The sequence below is a fragment of the Varanus komodoensis genome, unplaced genomic scaffold, assembly GCF_004798865.1.
Source record: "Varanus komodoensis strain SLA01 unplaced genomic scaffold, ASM479886v1 scaffold2, whole genome shotgun sequence".
Lineage (NCBI taxonomy): Eukaryota > Metazoa > Chordata > Lepidosauria > Squamata > Varanidae > Varanus > Varanus komodoensis.
Window position 1 is genome coordinate 7,223,563 of NW_025335568.1, and position 13,692 is coordinate 7,237,254.

Sequence of the window (13,692 nt, forward strand, 5' to 3'; positions counted from 1 at the left end):
TCCTCTACCATCTGCAGTAATGAAGGAGGTGCTCCAACTTGTAACTATCAGTGTTGGCTCCAGGTTTTGGAGAATGCTTGAGCAAGCCACCCTCAAGAAACATCCTCTCTCCGGGATCTGCTTTGGCATCACCATTGTCACCTGCTGTAATTCCTCCCCCTCCTCCTCCTCCTTCCTGCTGCTCCTTGACAGGCAGAGAACCCAAAAGTAGATGGACATCTTCTAACATCTCCTTCTCTTCACCACCACCACCATTGGCTGGGCTGCAGTAGGAGGCCCAGAACAAGCTGGTGGCGGTGGGGAAGGGAAGGAGCAGCTCCAAGGGCTCCTGGTGGAAGGCTGCTGCCGGGATGCATGTCTGCAGCAGGGCACCCAGCCATGCCCACCTTGGACACCGGTGGTGATAGCGCTGGTAGCACACTGTGAAGTGAGGCATCTGTGCTCAGAACAGGCAGCTCTCGGTTGCCACACTGGCCATTCCCGACATGAAAGCAAAGACATTTGTGGGCAGACAAGCCAAACGAATGCCTGTGGCTTTGTAACAAGGCTCTCTTAATTGCTTCTTAATTCTCCTACATGTGTGAAACAGATATCCTCTTTTCTCTCTCATGAGGAAAAACGTTTCTGTGGCATCATTAACTTGTATTTATTCAGCGCTTGCCAGCTGCAAACCCTCCATCTCACTAAAAAGATGGGTCGCCAAGTCAGAGAGTCTTTGGAAGGGAAAACTCCAGAGCCTTTGACCCCTTAACAGGGTGAGTTAAACCTGTTCCAGGCAAAGCTTCCTTCCCACCACTTCAAAAGGCTGCCTGGGAACCTTCTTTGACCTTTTGGTCTAAAGCCCTTGCTCCCTTGGCCAGCTCAGCTCCTCCTAATCTCAGACTGAAGGCAACGATTTTCTGAAACTCATGACGGCCAGAGAATAAAATGGCCAGTAGGCAGCATGTGGGCTTGTGAATAGACTGGGCAAATTCCCAGAGGAGAGGCCTATCACCCGCTCTGATCCACAACAGCTAAACCCACTGCAGATGTGGAGGTGAGATGCCACTGAATGCCAGTTGCCCAGGGGTGCAGGGTGGCTCAGGGGTGCCCCCAAAACTCAAGCTTCTCTGCTCTGTGCCAAGCATCTCATCCAAAGGATCCTGAGGAAAGGAGCTCAGAATGTCCTTCCTGGATCTTTGGAGAGTTGTTGCCATGCATACGAGATAAAGTGCAATTATATAGACCGACCGTCCCTTTCCTGTTTCCATTCCAGATCCCATCCCCAACGCATTTGTTTCTAGTTCACCAAGTTCAGGTGCAATCCTAAGCAAATTCAGACAGAAAAGGTCCCTCAGTTCCCAGCATCCCCCAGCCAGGAGAGGCAGCAAGTGGTCTTCTCCATGTTCTCCCATGGAATAGCTTGGTGTGATCGTTTCCCTTACCCTTGCATAAACACACATGGCCCCAATCCAGATTCTGACTACAGCACTCTGACACAGCAGGTTTAACCTTCCCCCTGTTCTTCCTGTTTTAAAAAGAGAAAACAGCCTTCCAGATCACTGTGGTCTTCATAAAATCAGGGCTGTGTGGGATTATAGAAGAGTAAGAAAAGTTGACATGCAGTTCTCCATTGAGCATGATTAGAAGAGCACTGAATCTGGCCCTGGGATTATGAACCACAAACCCTGGAAGAGAGCTCAGGCCTGTTTTGATTAATGGATTCTGGGTCCTTGGTGCTAAACAACCCATCGTTAAACCATCATGACAACCTATGATGCAGCAAGAGCTCATTTTTGACCCATACTCTGGCTTGTCATTCCACTTGAGCCAGGTCATTGCCTATAGTTTAATGGTACAATCTCTCTCTCATTCTCTCTCTCTCCCGCCTCCTCTTCTAATCCCACATCCCATCCCAGACCAGTGTCTGGAGAATGGAGCAGCCTAGGAGCAAAAGAAAAACAGAATTTAGCCACTCCTGGTCTAAAATCCAGGCCTTGATTTATGGAACTGCATTTCCTTTCAAGCTCATGTATAATTTAAGGCACGGAGTAATTCCCATACATCATCAGATGACATCTTGCTAACAATAAAATATATATATTTAGCTGTTGTGGCTGGGGAAGAAATCATGGGAGTTGCAAAGCCATCTTGGCCGAGCTGGTTTGAACTGCTGTGCCAGAATTCCACACGCAATACAACCGGAGAGGTGACAGAATACTGATAACGCCGACAAGTTTCTTACAAGCGCTTGGCTTTCTCCTAGCTTATACGAAATGACCTGCCCTGGCTGCTTTTAGGAGTGGCCGATGCTTGAACGCAGGCAAGGATCAGACACTGTGCAGTGAGCAAAGCTGCAGCCATGAATTCTGAATTAACTGGAAATTGTTGAATGGTCCTTGGGAGTCCCTTACAATGGTTCTTTCTGGCTGAAGAGGAGAACTTTCTTCTGCACCGGTTAGGTCCCAAGCAGCCTTTCCCAGCCTAGCACCCTCCCAATTACCGAACTGGAACTGGCCCTGCTGGCTGGGAATGATGGAACTTGCAGTTGGGAAAGGCTGATTTCACAGAGTTTTGTTTTGATGTTTCCCAAAACAGTAAGTCCGCTGCTGAGCATTAGGCAGCAATTTCAGTGGGATGTAATCCCCCCATAAAATGACTGCAGAACTGAAACTTTAGGTCAGACTTCCCAGCCTGAAGCGCTCTAGGTGCTTTTAACTTCAGTTCCCATCAACCTTAGCCAGCTGAGTATGTGGCTGGGGATGCTGTGAGGACCCCTAGGTTGGCAAGGCTGAAGCCCTTGCATCATGGCAGCGTGAAGGTGGACATCCATATAACGTTCTCGCCTCCAATTATGGTCCATGACTGTAAAGCTGCAAAATGCCCAGGTTTGGCAGAATCTGTTTCATCACTTGGTATTGCTCCATTGCAAGCCAAAATGGCACTTTAGCAGCAGCTTCACCTAATCCTGGAACCGTAATGCCCATTATTTTCCAGCCAGTATGGGCAGTGGTCAGAGAAGATGGGAGTTGTGGTGGAGGAGGGCCGCGTTAGACTCAGTCTGGGCTTCACAGTGGAATTCCTGAGGTGGGAAATGCAAGTGAAAATCAAGTCTCCAGTCCCCTTGGATATTACATGTTGCCACTGGGGAAGAGGCAGAATGCAGTTGTCCACAGTTTTAGGCTGTAATTCTGTTCACACTAACATGGGAGTAAGCGCCATATAATGCACGGAGACTTCGCATAAATATGCATAGGATGGTCAAGTATTCATCTTGTCAAATATTCAAGTTCCCAAATTCTGTCTAATTTACTTGTTTCTGTACTGCTTGAAGTATAATTCTTTGAAATAAACTTACCAAGAGAACAAATGACAACTGGCCATAAGTTGCAATTAGCTTTAATGAGGTAAATGAGATCCAAGTGTGGGCCAACAGAATTGATACCCTGATTTTTTTTCTTTTTTTCTTTCTTTGGTTCCCCCCCGCCGCCCCCCGCCCCTGGCATTCTGCTCAATACATATTCTCTTTTTTTAATTCTCTCCCTTTTACCTAATTAAATGTTTTGGAGTGCTTCCTTCAGGAATAGGATATGCTTTCTTAAATCAGTCCTTGCAGCATAAATATTTTGCAACTGTGGGAATAAATTGAGATGGGAAACATGGTGAAGAAAATTTTTATTTCCTTAGAGAATTTGGTAGTTTGATTGGAATATACGGTCTTCCAGGTTTTCAGCTGTGTGTCACTATTTTCATATCATTGGTGTTCTTATTCTTAGTATTGACTATTTGCAAGGTTCCAAATGAGCGAACCCAGAGAGTTCTAGGTAGTGTGTGTGTGTGTGTGTGTGTGTGTGTGTGTGTGTGTGTGGCGGCGGGGGGGTTGTTCCAGGTTGTGTGTGTGTGTGAGTTTGCTGGAGAACCAAAAGATCCATTCCACTGCTGACAGTTGAAATGGCATTTCCATAAATGCTAGACTCTGGAAAAAGGGTGAAGGAAGTCAGCTGAAAAGTTTGGATGTCTACAGTGTTTCAGCACATCACTTTTAACTTTAATTGCCTTTGAACTCTTAAAAAAATCCCCTCCTTTTCACTTCTGTATTCACAAATCGTGAAGAGGACTTTTCCAACTGCAGACAACCTGTTAGTGTTGCCTTCCTTTCCTTCTTCTCCTCCATTTCCTCCTTGTCCCCTTCCTCATCCTCATATTTATTCCTACCTCTTCCCTTGCAATAAGCAAATGTACCTCCTTGCCCCCATGTGCTGAAATCAAGAGATAGTAACCCTTCCTCCTTCATCTTGGTCTTCAAAAACTATTTCCCAGTGAAACTTAAAGAAGAAAGGAAATGGATCAGCATTGTAGGGCACGGATGCTCATGGATGTGCTCTCTTTTCCCTGCTCACTAATCATTTGGGGGTTTCCTGGCTTTTTTGAAGTCACCCCATTCAGAAAATTGGAAATGCTTCCCTAAGAAAAAGTAACCAGCGTTCAAAGTTTTAAACCAAATCATAGTTCCTCCTTGTTTTGTCTTTCTCCCTGCCTGTCACTGGGAATGTGACTCCCGGTGGTTCTGCAAAAAGGAAATTGATGACTGGGTCAAAAGAGGTTCAGCATTTCAGGGAAATGTCTGTTTGGTGCCCTCCCAAAATGTCTGTTTGGAGGCTGGTGCCCTCCCAGCCACCTCCTAACCCACTGTCTAGAGTTAGAGACCTATAGCCATTTATCTCCTAAGAAGCCCCACTGACGTGGCAGGGACTTGCCTGTGAGTAGACACATCATGAGAAGGCAAGACTCCCTGGAGAAGGCAATCGTGTTAGGGAAAGCCAGAGGAGGAAGCTGAAAGAAAAGATCCAAATAGGAGATGGACCGAACCCATAAAGGAAGCCACAGCCTTGAACTTAGAAGAGCTGAGTGGAACCGTCATGGAATGGACATTTTGGAGGGCTTCCATTCATAGGGTTGCCATAAGTTGGAGATGATGGGAAAGAAATCCACACAAAGAGACTTGTAGAAGACTGTGCACTTCAGTGTGTTCAGTGGTGACTGGAGAAACGCACTCTTGCTTGTGTGGACTGACACACACACACGTTGTCTGTGGTGCTTGAGATACAGTGTTTTATCTAAGTCATGCAGGGCTTAAAATGCAAGAAGGATTCTCTCAACCAGCATCCACCTCCTTGCACCTGTAACTCAGTTTTGTCCTGGCTGGAAGGTACACACAGTGGCCTGAATTCTCTGGGATTCCTGTTCTTGGTCCTCTTAGGAATCACACCCATGGTGTGGCGTCTGTGCACTGAATTCCACTGTTTTCCAAGGAGTGCTCAGGCATGGCCCTCTACCGAGTCAGGTCACTGGTCCATCTGCCCAGGACTGCTAATAGTGACTTTCAGCAGCTTTCCAGGATTTCAGGGAGGATTTTTTCTGATCCCAACTTCGATTGCTCCCAGATAAATTTGCCTGTGAAGGGAGGGCTCTGCTGGTGAATTACAATCCCTGGCAGGCCGTTGTGTGATGGCAAAGCATGATCAAGGCTTATTTTTTGAGGAGGATGGATTCGAAAACTTTGAAAGAGGATTAGGGAAAGTCTGGAAGGTTATCCATAGTTCTGGAGTCTCCTTGTTCAAAGGAAGTGTACCTCTAAATAACAGTGCCTTCTTGTGGACTTCTCAGAAGCATCTGGGAAGCTAAGAGACCAACAGAAAGCTCGTTCAGGGAGGCCATTGCTCTGGTCCCGTGGGGCCCATCTTGGCTTCTGATGAGATGCTAAATTGATGGCTACATTTTCTCTTTTTGACACTGAACTACTTTGCTTCCTCTTTGTTTTGAACAGAAACTTCCAAAACTAAACTGAAGCAGTATGTCCTAACAACCCCAGTCAGCACCAGGGCAGATGGAAGCTACATCTCCAACCTTGTTTCTGCAAGCCATTCAAGGAGATCCATAAGGGATGTATCACCGAGCCCCAAACAATTGTATTTTAATGTGTCTGCTTTTGGGAAGGAATTCCACCTTCGACTGAGACCTAACGCACGCCTAATTGCTCCAGGGGCCATGGTGGAGTGGTACGAAGATTCTGCGGGAGCCAGAAATGTAACTGATGGTGCTAGCCTGGGCCAGACGAAGACCATCACAGAAAGGATATGGAAAAAGGAATCACTGTGGACCGACTGTGCTTATGTTGGAGATGTTGTGGATATCCCAGGAGCGTCTGTCGCTGTTAGCAACTGCGATGGTCTGGTAAGATGTGTTATACAGAACATATATATATATATATGTTCCCTCTCTCTTGGTTTCTGCTAAGAAGTCATTATCTGGGCGATTGTTTCTGTTTCAGAATCTATGATGAATGTTGTATGATTTTGCCTAGGAATAAATGAATCAGACATGATTGTAATTGCACCTGTGATCTTCTGAAGAAGGTGTATGCCCTGAAGGCACCACACCTGTCCACTTTTGTCTGCTCTCCTTCCAAAGAGCTCAGATCAGAGCTACTGACATCCAATGTCTCCCGACTTCTGCTTAGTATATAACAACATAATTGTATTACATATTTGTAAGTGAACAATGATTGGTCACTGCAGTTCAGAGTACAAATGATTCCTTGTTAATATTGGATGCACAAGCTTGGGAAGTTTACCATTTTATTAGCCTTTTATTAGCCTCTAGACAATTAACTAATCCCTCTAATCCCTAGACAATTAAATCGTGTTTGTGTGTAGACTTGGGCCAATCCTTCAGAAAACTCTCCTGCACACCATGCATTGAAATGAACGGCTCTGTTAGATGGATCAGTTGGATGATGATGATGATGATGAGGATGATGTCTACCTTGTAATCTGTAAATCTACCTTCCAAATCTGCCTCCCATCAGATGTTTGGGAGTACAACTCTCAGAAGTCCTGACCATCAGTCAGGTTAGCTGGGGCTTACTGGGAGCCTCCCAGTAAGGGATTGGAAGGGCACTTGCTTAGAGAAGGCTGTGTAACATAAGCATAAAGACGAGGAATGACATTTTAGATGAATTTCATCACATCACATATTGATTCTCTTCCAAAACGAAGCCAGAAAACATGTTTTCAGGAACAAACGGGTTTGCTCTCAGTTTCACTGTAAAACCTGGCCTGCATTCTGTCTTTATCGCTTCTCTGTAATTGAAGACAACAAACTGGAATCAAAATTAGATTAAGTCATGCAGTTAGTGGCACAGCCTGAGGTGGGAGTATTGGAGAGAAATCTCAGTGTGATCTGTTCTTCGGACAGAATATTTGGGCTGCCTGGCTGACAATTTTTGGCAGAGAGCAGGGAGTTTTAATGGTGACAAAAGGGAGGAAAGGACTCTAGCTGTGCGACTTCCCACCTTCCCAAAGGAGCTTTATATGGTCTAGAGGTTCCTGCAGACCATGGGAAGGAGACAGGGGATGGGATCCCCTTGTTACACCCCATTTGCGGTTGGAGAGCAAGAGAATCCCCTTGTTATCTCCCACCACAGATAGGAAATAACAACAGGATCCCCCTTGGGTGTGGTGGCTTGCACATCACCAGCTCTTGCTAGGAAGGAGGGAGCCAGCTAGCTCTGCTTTGTCTGCCCCAGGTCCTCACCCTGTGAGAGAAAGTGCAGGGCAGGAGAAGCCACCAAGCAATGCACCAGGTAGATGATCCAGTCAGCACTGCACCCTCGGCCACTTGGCTGCTCCTTCCCAGTGGGAGAAGCCCTCCATGCAACTGAGCTGTGACAACTTCCATGTGGCCTTTTAAAAATAACAATCTCAAACTGACCTGCAAACAGGATGAAATGAACCAAAACTTTAAAAAGTGAGAAATGTAAGGAAGCCAATGTTGAGAGATGTGTCCATTTTGAATGCATAGATGGATGGAAAACCTGCACCTTAATGAAAGAGCATATGTCTTGTATACCTCAAGTTTGGTCCTTTGGGAGTTCCCAGCCTGCTATAAGCCATGGACCAAGGGTAGTTTCATATCTGCATATACTGATGGTTGGGATGCAGGTGGCGTAGTGGCTTAAACTGCTGTGCTGCTGGGCTGGTTGATCGAAAGGTTGCCGGTTCGAATCCGCGCAACGGGTTGAGTTCCTGTTGCTCTGTCCCAGCTCCTGCCAACCTTGCAGTTCGAAAGCATGCAAATGCAAGTAGATAAAAAGGTATCACTTCGGTGGGCAGGTAACAGCATTCCGTGCACTTCGGGTGTTTAGTCATGCTGACCACATGACCACGGAGACTGTCTGCGGACAAACGCTGGCTCCCTCGGCTAGGAAATGGAGATGAGCACCATCCCCTGGAGTCAGGCATGGCTGGACTTCATGTTAAGGGAAAACCTTTACCTTTATAGTGATGGCTGCAGGTGAAGATGCCCTGGGGCTGTTTGCATTCTGTGTGATTGTCAGCACTGGGGGACCGTTGTTACGTGCAAAAGGACTAGAGTCCTCCTACTAGAGATGTACAGGGTTTGATTTCATATTTGAAAAATTAAGGAGAATGCACTGCTTGCAACCCTGAACACAAGTGCCACTGTGCATGTGATTTCGGGGAAAGTTTGCACATTTGCAGGCTTGCAATCAATCCCTTTTGCAAAGTATATCCTTCTGGAAAAAGTCAGAGGTAGAACCCACGTTTCCCACAAAGGATGCATTTTCATGCTTTAATTAATGGGAGGAAAGTGCACATTTGCTTGCATGCTTGGAAGACTGCACTTTTCCATGTTTGAAAATGCACATTTTTGCCATTCAAGGGAAAAGAAGAGAAACCTATACAGAGGCGTCATCTTTTAGGAGCAAGGAGGCGGCAAAATGAGCATCAGGCTGGGAAAAGGGCAGACTTGATACATGCAAAACTCCCTTATTCACCCTTCCCTGCCTTCAGGCCCTGGGACTTAATGTTTCTGCATCTGTGCATGCGCTTCTCTGCTTGAGTCTTTATTTCCCGGAGGACAGCTGCAGGCCTTGGGGAGGGGGGCTAATTCCTTGACTCCACAGGTCAGCCGGGTCATCTTGGCAACCTGGCTTGAACTCCTCTGCAGAACACAAGGTTCTGCGAGGAACCTTCCGTCCCTTTTCCTGTAGGTGCATGTTGCTGGACGGCAGGTAGCGTGTTCTGGCCGCAGACTTGCTGGGAGCTGCCAGGCCTGATGTTGCAACCAGCAACGTGCTTTGCATGCCCAGTTTGCACTCTCATTGATTTATAAAAGCTTCTTAAAGCAGTGCTGGTGCTGTTGCCGGCAACTGTACATGAGTTCCTTCCTTGCTTGAGCAATACCTTGGAATGAGAGAATGAGCTCTTGGCAGAGAAGGAACATTTGGGAATCTCATAATGCTGAGAAATCAACCCTGCCTTAAAGAAGACATAAAACAGAGGGCAGCTGAGGTGAGGGGAGGGGAGAGGCTGATGTTAGCCAAACGACCTGGCCTGATGCACCCACGGTTAACCACTTAATTAATCGGAATGTTTGTAGCTGTCGTATATTCAAGCGCATGTAAATTCATGAGATTTACATCCAGAAGGACAAGCATTTGCTCTATTAGATGCCGTAGGAATTGCCCTGCTAGAGCAAGTCCATGGCATCCTGCTTCCCACAGCATCCAATCAGATGCCACAGGAAAGTCCATGGACAGGAGATGAACACAGAGCATCTCTCTGCTATGGCTTCTCCCAGATTCTGTGTGCTGAGGTTCCACATGGCGAATGAAGGCAGACAAGTCCATGTAGCACCTATGGCCAGGGGTCAAATCCACCCTGCCTAGGACCCCAGTATAGTCTTCTGGGGGTTCCCTAGATGGTTCCCCCGGCTCTGCATGACCTTGGCCCCTTTTCCCCTCACCGCACTTTCATGATCCCTCAGGTCTTGTGCAGTTCCCCATCCTAGTCCACAAACACTGAATATCCCTCCTAGGGTTTTGTTATGGGCAGCAAAAGCTTTAAGCTAGAATATACTGGCATTGGTGGCATTTTAGCCCCCCCCCCCTTTGCATTAGGCTCCACCCACCACTGAGATGTGACCTTCATCTGAATTGTTAGTTGAAACCCGTGATCATTCCTGGATCGATTCCAGATTCACCCTGATCCTGAGAAGGGTCCTGAGGAACGATTCTTAATTGCTAATAGCATCTGTCGACTCCAAAAGAATTCGTCACAGATTGCGCCCTTGCACTTGTTTAGCCAGAGGATTCAGCTCTGCCCACTCCAACATGGTGTGCCCTGTTAAGTATCAGCTCAGTGCAATATTGGTGGCTTCCTGGTGACATCTTTGGAATCTGTGCAATCGCTTTATAGAAATTAATTTGAGGTCGCGCATTGGCTGATTGTTTTGTTTTATACAAGAATAAGGTTGGCAATGGCTAATGCCAGTCTGAGCAATGTGAACATCGTTGGAAGAAAGCCAGAAGTGCGTTAGCTCTTCAGCCTTGCTTAGCTTGCAACCATCCTCTCTGGAATCCAGCCCTTTTCTGTCCATTGGCCTTCTTCTGTTGCTGGGCCCTCACCATTGGCCTTCTTCTGTTGCTTGGCCAAGAGGAAGTCCGCATACACTTGTAGAACTCCAGGTGTGCAACCAGCAACCTCCTTCTGCAGCACGTACATCACAAGCACACATGTGTGGAAGGGGGACTCTTCTCTGGCTGTGCTTGCTCATTGCAGCTCAGAATCTGGGGAGATGAGCCCAGGAAATCCGGTGGATCCCCACCCCCAAAAAAGATTCCTCACAGATCCCTAATCACAATCCGGATGTCACTGTGCACAATCCAAGACAGTGGCTGGAGATTATTTTATTTTTTTAATGTATTTGATTTATAAATAAGCATCCAGTAGTCCCAAACAGGACTCTTTGGGCAGTGTACATCAATCAATAATATCATATAAATTATACAATACATAGTGATTAAAATATTTTTAAAAACTATTAAAACCATTAACTAATATTAATAAGACTGCCTCACAGTATTTGAGCAAAATTTAACTTCAGTCAGGATAGTGGATAAATCATCAAAGGAATTGTTTTATTTAACCAATCAACTAAAACCTAAAATTAATTCAATAGTATTTAATTAGTTCTTAAAACACCTGGAAAATAAAGCTGTTTCTGCCTGGCACCATAACAATTGTAAGGACGAGGACACTTCCGTCCACAAGTATAACAAAAGTGGTGCATCGATGCATTTTGGAGCACGTGGGTCTTTGTGACAGACTCTGTTGCGGCAATTCAGGCAACTGCTGGTCTGCATTGACCAACCGGTTCTAACCGTTTGCATCTCCTTCAGAAGTGGGTCTGTGATAAAGCCAATTCAAGACCCAGCAGATACTTCTGTTCCAACGGGAGTGGTTCACCTGAACATATCGCTCCTTGGAACATCCATTTCCCCTTAGCCACTATGAGGATTTCCGATAGCCTCAAAAAGATCCAGGGAGGCCCAGGGGAGAGGGGGCAGATTGCATCATTGCCCCTGCCACTGAAGACTCTCTGGTGCATTGGCCCACCAGCCCTGGTTCTGCTACACAATGCAAGATCATAGATGGCTCCACACCTGCTCCATCCTCAACAGGTAGCACGAAGGCTTTAATGTTTGATTTGCTTCCGCATCTGCTGTGTGTGCACCTCCTAAACTAGTGGGGAAATTGCACCTGGGAGGTGGCTCTAAGGTTGTTTCAGCCTTTCTGGGTCTAACTGATGGGCGGCTTCGGCATTGCCACCCTCTCCTTGCAGCAGGAGGAACCTTGTAGAACTGCTGTTCACAGCTTGTCTTTCTCTGCTTCTCTGCTGTTCCTGGTCTGCCTGTGCTTATGATTCTCATGGTGCTGGTCATGTGGATGACAGAGCATGCATGCTTCCCTGGCTTCTTTCCTAGTTTCCCACACAGCCAGTGCTCCTGTCAGAGCATCATGAAGAAGGAATGTTCTTGAAGAAGGAAGCTGTGGAGAGGTTTGCCATGGGTTCTGGGACGCTCTGAACTCTTCAACTGCTTGCTCCTTTTTCTGCTGCAATTAATCACATGTCATGTTGAACTTGGCCCTAGTTGAAGAGGGTGGGGAGGATGGGATGGTTCTTCCTGTAATAATTCAGTGGTCTAAATCTTTTTGTTGCTTGACCCATCAGAATACCAAGGTTGGGTTGGGTTTGTTTTTGAGGAGTCAGGTGCCAACCCATTGAGCACATGGAGGCTAAGGACTTGCGTACATCAGCTCCTAGTCTGTGCTTGGTCAGTTATGGGCGAACCCAGCACCACTGGCAGGATTTGGCTTTTAGGCTTGCTTTGGGAACCCTTGGAATGCGGTCCTTCCCATGAGGGGATGGAATCCAAATGGATAAGACATGTGGCTCTGAATTAGGTCGAATCCTGGCCCATCTGGGCCTGCATGCTGTTTTCCACTGTAGTCAATCAGATCCTTCTCAGAAGCTGGCCAGCAGGCACGTGCCCAGCACCATTCCCGGCTCATGTTCCCCAGCAACTTGTCCTGAAAAGCACAGTGACTCTGACACTGAGGGAACCTTCAATGATCGTGCCTTGCAGCTGCGGATAGCTCAGCCCCACACCTGCATTTTCATGCAACCACCTTGGCAGCTACCGGAGGCCAACCCTCAGTGGGTTTCTTCGCAGCTTTTACTTGTTCAAGTACAAGTGTGAATAAGGCCATCTTCCTCAGCTTACTCAAAACAAACCAGGCTTCAGAGAAGGACATGCCTGCTTCAGCAAGGTCAGTGTCAACACCTGGTCCCATTGCACCGCCAACTCTGTACATCAATCACTCTGGAAGCTTCTGGTGCAATCCTGTGTCAACAGCTCTTGCCAGGCACCATCCTGCTTCCCTTCAGGCTGGATGGACCATCTTGGAGCAGCCTCTGGTTCTCAGCCTTCCTTGCCCTTCCTGTTCTTTGCTACCAGGCTTGCTTCTTCCTACGCTTGGAATGGATCTCGGACTCCTTATGTCAAATCCACCCCTCTTTTTAGTCTCCTTAACATGTACTTCCTTTTCGTTTTCAGTTTTCTTTAAGAGTACTTCCTTTTTCTTCCTTAACAAAACAAAACACCAGATCTTTGGAGAAATTGCCCAAGGCTGGCCTCTTCCATGATGACTCCCAGATAATATTCCCTGTGCTGTAGAGCAGGACTCTTTCAGGCACAGTGACTGAGCCAAACATTGGAAGGGATCGTGAAGGACTGCCTGAAAAGACCTGCTGAACTTGCAGGTTTTCGCAAAGACTTGTTGGTCTTCTGTAAAAAGATCATGCCAGGCTTGGTGAAGATGCAGGTCCATGCCCTTGTTTTGTTAGCTTAGCTCTGTGGGTTTCGAGGAGAATGCTTGCTTTGCAAGATGGTTTCCAGCATCTCAGCCCTGGAGCCAAGAAGCAGCAGCCTTCCTGCCCTGAAAGGTGGCCTAGAAATGTTTCAAATTCACAAAAATAAATCAACTTTGAGAAACTGCTTTCTTCTTCGTCAGCAGCTTTCAGCCAATTTCTCAGCAGCCTGAGCCTGCGGAACATGAGACGGGCCGTGGTGGATGAGTCCAAGGGTGCGGTTTGGGCAAACCCTACCAGAATCTCTCCCTCTGAGCATCTGCAGGCTTCCGCTGGGGCTTGGACCAGCCCTGCAAAGGGAGTGAGCTGAGAAGTCCATGAACAGAATGGAAGCTGAGCAACTGGCAACTTTCTTGCCGGCTGGAGCCGGGGGTCAGACTAGATGGCCCGGGAGACCCTTTCTGACTCACTCTGTTT

General features: G+C 47.0%; 1 protein-coding gene across 1 annotated transcript in view; it reads left to right on the forward strand.

The window, feature by feature from the left end:
- ADAMTS3 (ADAM metallopeptidase with thrombospondin type 1 motif 3) overlaps nucleotides 1-13,692 on the forward strand; it is a 123,600-nt gene that overhangs the window by 7,543 nt on the left and 102,365 nt on the right. The window contains exon 3 of the mRNA XM_044428949.1: nucleotides 5,807-6,213. Coding sequence (XP_044284884.1) covers nucleotides 5,807-6,213 — 407 coding nt within the window. The remainder of the gene's footprint in view (nucleotides 1-5,806; nucleotides 6,214-13,692) is intronic.